Source organism: Gekko japonicus, unplaced genomic scaffold, assembly GCF_001447785.1.
Source record: "Gekko japonicus isolate JY-2015 unplaced genomic scaffold, Gekko_japonicus_V1.1 scaffold4928, whole genome shotgun sequence".
NCBI lineage: Eukaryota > Metazoa > Chordata > Lepidosauria > Squamata > Gekkonidae > Gekko > Gekko japonicus.
The window spans coordinates 1-5,005 of NW_015173288.1; the positions used below are offsets into that span (position 1 = coordinate 1).

At 50.2% G+C, this 5,005-nt stretch overlaps 1 protein-coding gene across 1 annotated transcript in view; it reads right to left on the reverse strand.

The window, feature by feature from the left end:
- Window positions 1–2,439: 2,439 nt before the first annotated feature.
- The window catches only part of TAF6L (TATA-box binding protein associated factor 6 like), a 21,875-nt gene continuing 19,309 nt past the window's right edge, over window positions 2,440–5,005 (reverse strand). Inside the window, exon 7 of the mRNA XM_015422841.1 lies at window positions 2,440–3,248. Within this exon, the coding sequence (XP_015278327.1) occupies window positions 2,457–3,248 (792 nt within the window). The 3' untranslated portion in view covers window positions 2,440–2,456. The remainder of the gene's footprint in view (window positions 3,249–5,005) is intronic.

Below are 5,005 nucleotides of genomic sequence, written 5' to 3' on the forward strand. Positions count from 1 at the left end.
GGAGGGGCCAGGCACCTCCATTTCAAATTAATTTTGGTTTTCACACTAGAATCAAGATAGTCTATTAAGGCCCTGGCCAGACGTGCCGGAAAACGCGGCCAAGGGGGGGAGGCGTGGCTATTTGCGCCGTCGCATTCTGATGCGCTATTATGCGATCAGATGCGCCGGCGGCTTCCCTGCAGCAAAGACGACAACGGGGGAGGAAGCCACACGCCGGCGTGATCACACTGGGAGGCAGCCCATGGCAAAGCGTTTGCTAGTACATGCAACTATATTCGCCCAGCCTCTTCTTGAAAGCTGTCAGTGAAGGGGAGCTCACCACCTCCCTGTTTGTTTGCATTTTTGTTTTGTGTTTTTTTTTCTGTTTAAGATGTATATGTCGGAAATGTAATAAAAATTTATTAAAAAAAAATTTAAAAAACAACGGGCAGGAAGGAGAGATCACAGAGGGAATGCTAAACAAAACTAAACCCTTTCGGTAAATTCATGCTGGACCAACAGAACTATTACGATAGCTCAACAAGGCCTTCCATATAAAGTCGCCATATACTTGAGAATGAAAAAACCCACTGATGCCTTACTGGCAATACTAGCTCCTTCTGTTCACTGTCAGCCATGCTTAGGAGAACAGAAAAGAAGGACGGATGCGGTATATAGCACAATGGCTAAGCAAATAAGCTGTGGTATTGGGGGCGGGAGGGAGGTTGGTTCAAATGCCGCTGCTACCGCCAACTCCCTGAGCGCCTTGAACAAACCACTCGGGCGCTTCTATTTTAGTAGTGTCCCCTCCGCACATTCCAATAGGGGGATAATACAGTGGTCTCCTTCATAGTAACCATCTCTGTAAAGTAGAAGCAAAGCGTTTCGCCATTTCAGTGGCACATCCTGACGGTTTTGCCTGCCTCTTCTGCCCTGTATCACCTCTAAACACCTGCCTCCTGGAGGGATCACAGCCCTGCTCGTGAAGCAGGTGAGGCTGATTTCAGTTCTCCACCCCCCACAGCATGCAGGGGGAAGGGAGGGTCAAGAGTTTTACTGGAAGCTACTGGGAACGAAGGAGGTCAGGCTGGGAAAGAAAGGTTAACAGCTTCAGAGTTGGTAGTGGAAAGCAACAGAAGGCGGGCAAGGAATAATTTTTAGAAAATTAAATTGCTCCAGGGTAGCTACGATTTTTTAAAAAAATTTACTCCTCCCCTCTGTTGGGATGTGCAGCTCACTAGCCTCCTCTTGCACCAATCCACGGCTACGCATACCCTGTTCCCCCCACACGCACACGCACACAACTGCTTACCAAAATAAACAGACATCACAGGCTTAAACCTGGCTTTTGTGGGAACTGGAAATCAGGCTCTACCCAGGGCATGTAAAGACAGGATTTTTGATGGGTGGGGTGGGAATACATGCAGCACGACCTGTAAATAAGGTCTCAAACTGTTCAGAACGCACTGCAAGTTGGATAAACAGCAGCAGAAAAATACTCCCTGTGCTCTGAAAGCAGACAGGGCCCAAAGATCAACACCAGAAAGGGGGGGGGGGGCAAACAGAAAAACAATGAAGCAATCCTCCCCAGTTTTCATGAGAGTGCCTTCAACTCCAAAACGGTAGGTTCAGACAAACAAGTGCATGAAGGGACCAATTGCTGGCAGGAATCGGAACAGAATTCATTCTGTCCAAAGGAGGTCAGAGACAGGGCAGGTTTCTTGATGCTGAAAGGAGAAGATCTGAGTCTGGGAATCACAGGTAACTGACACTTGGAACATTAGAATCAAAAGAAGAAGAGAAGATATTGGATTTATACCCTGCTCGTCACTACCTGATGGGGTCTCATAGCGGCTTACAAAGTCCTTTCCCTTCTCCTCCCCAGACACCCTGTGAGGTGGGTGGGGCTGAGAGCGCTCTTTCAAGAACTGCTCCTGAGAGAACAGCTCGGAGAGAACCTGTGACTGACCCAAGGTCACACCAGCAGCTGCATGTGGAGGCGTGGGGAATCAAACCCGGTTCTCCCAGATTAGAGTCCGCATTCCTAACCACTGCATCAAACTGGCTCCAGGGCGTACGTGTGTTCAGTAAACCACTAAATAATAAAGAAGGCAGAAGACTGGCAGTGGGCAAAGCCACCTGTCTGAATCTGTCCTTCCCCAAAAAGTCAAGGTTTTTTTGTTTGTTTTTTAGAGTTTGGCAGGAGGTGGCCACTGCAGAATCCCACCTGGCAGGTTTGAAGGAGCTTGGATGCCCAACTTCCTTGGAGGAAGATGCCAGTGTCACTCCAGAATCCTGGAACGGGAGGAGCAACGCTAACAACGCAGAATCCCCCAAATCCTCAAGAACAGATGCCACAACACTGCCCTGTTTTTTCCTCATGGTGCCATCACGGCCTGGCAGTTTATAGCTGGGATGAATTCAGTGCCCACGGCAGTCTCTTAGTTCAGATGTGGGGCACACACGTGGGCTGCCCCTCAGAGAGGCAGGTAGAGTGAGTACTCCGAATGGGCCCACTTCTTCGCGGGCTTGGTGGTTCTCCCGATCATGGGCAGCTTCTGGGCGTAGCGGGAGACGGGGCTGGGGCCGTGGTGCTGGAGGAAGCAGGTCTGGAAGAGGCGGCCCTGGCAGCGCCGCTCCACCTGGCGCCCGGCGATCACAAAGCTGAAACGGGGAGCCCCTTGGGGGGAGAAGCGGCACTTCTGGAAGACGTCCCGGATGCCGGGCCGGTGCCCCTGCTGGCGGGAGGTGCTGCGGGACCGGGCCAGGCTGGCCGAACGGTGCAAGGGTGGCCGGCTGGTTGAGAAGTCTCCCCGAGGGCTCTCCTCCTCCCGCGGGCTAACCGTGGCGTTTGCAGTCAGCTGGGGCATCTTTCGCACTGCATCCCCTGTCCCAAAGGCCGGCTGTTCTTTCTTGGCGTCCACCACCTTGGGAGTGCTGGCAGGCACCGGTTCTACGGGACACAGCCCAGAGCCTGTGCCAAAGCGGGTGGCCAAGCTATCCCCAAAGAAATAGTAGAGTTCCTGGTAAATCTCGTTCAGAGAGACGGCGGGTGGGTTGGCGGAGATGCCCACACCCGCCTGGGGACCTCCGCTGCCCAGCTGTAGCAGGTGGCTGGCGATGCCAAAGCCAAACTCCACTTGGGGGTCCTGGAGGGGGCTGAGCCAGGGGTAGCCCTCCCTTGCACGCCCCTCCCCCCCTGCACCCTCTGCCTGGATTGGTGCCGAAACAGACTGCGCCTTCATCTTCAACAGGCGCTCCACGGCTACCTGGAGAGGAAGAAGAGATGAAATTAAATGGGAGGTCTGTTGGCAGGCAGCAGAATTGCTAGTAGGAATTTGGTCGTCTATGGCGAGTTAGAACTTTTTCCAGGCAACCAAATGGAGAAAGTAAGAATAACTGCCCATATATATGCATTCCCTGTTGTGGACCCCTATCGTATAGAATTACCTGCCTGAGAAGGTTAGACAGGATCCCACCCTCCTGGCATTGCACAAACTATGCAAAACTGAATTATTCAAGAGGGCTTTTAGGGTTGTTCTGTAGTGAAATTATTCAGAAAGATGCTTTGGCAAAGGGACAGGGGATGTGGACTATACTACTGTGCACTATTTGTACTGTCTGTAGCTGGAATGGTGATCCTACTGTATAGTTTCTGCATCATTTAACATGTCACCTTAATGCTTATTGCTTTGTCTCAGCGCAGTTTCAGATCCCTGCAATCCAAATCCTGTTGCGTTGCCCCATTCTGATGATTGTATCGACTTACCCTGTGTAACCCGCCTTGAGTCTGAATGACAAAGGCGGACATAAATAAAATAAAGAATAAATAAGTGGACAGTCAAATGTGCAGGGGTTTAGTGGGTCAGAAGTGGTGTACCCGGGCTAAGTAAAGTGCTCTGAGAACTTCGAGTTGAAAAGGGACATATCGTAAATAATGTTACAAATACTGTCACAGATCAATAAGGACAAGCAAGCATGCTAGTCAAATATATTAATGGCAAGAAACTTTAACAGCGACATATCCTGGTAGTTCTCTATACAATCCTATATAAGAGTGATGGGCCCTTAACTCTAAACTTTTGATCACTTATATGTTAAGAGTTAATAGTGAAACAACATTGCGTGGGATAGAGAATGTCTGTATGCGGAAAGTGCCACTGAGTCACAGCCGACTTGTAGTGACCTCACAGGGTTTCCAAGGCAAGGGATGTTCAGAGGTGGTTTCCCATTGCCTGCCTCTGCATACCAACCCTGGTATTCCTTGGTGGTCTCCCATCCAAACATTAACCAGGACTGACCCTGCTTAGCTTTCGAGATAAGAACATAAGAACATAAGAGACGCCAATTTTGGATCAGGCCAAAGGCCCATCCAGTCCAACACTCTGTGTCACACAGTGGCCAGAAATACCAGTGCCATCAGGAGGTCCAGCAGTGGGGCCAGGACATTAGAAGCCCTCCCACTGTTGACCCCCCCCCAAGCACCAAGAAGACAGAGCATCACTTGCCCCAGAGCCCCTAGCTATACCTTGTGGCTAATAGCCACTGATGGACCTCTGCTCCATATGCTTATCTAATTCCCTTTTGAAGCCATCCATGCTTGTAGCACCCACCACTTCCTGTGGCAGTGAATTCCAAGTGTTAATCACTCTTTGGGTGAAGAAGGACGTCCTACCCAGAACCCCTAGCTATACCTTGTGGCTAATAGCCACTGATGGACCTCTGCTCCATATGCTTATCTAATTCCCTTTTGAAGCCGTCCATGCTTGTAGCACCCACCACTTCCTGTGGCAGTGAATTCCATGAGTTAATCACTCTTTGGGTGAAGAAGTACTTCCTTTTATCCGTTCTAACCCGACCGCTCTGCAGTTTCATGGAGTGCCCACGAGTTCTTGTATTGTGAGAAAGGGAGAAAAGTACCTCTTTCTTTACCTGCTCTTTCCCATGCATAATCTTATAAACCTCGATCATGTCACCCCTCAGTCGTCTTTTCTCCAAGCTAAAGAGCCCTAAGCGCTTTAACCTT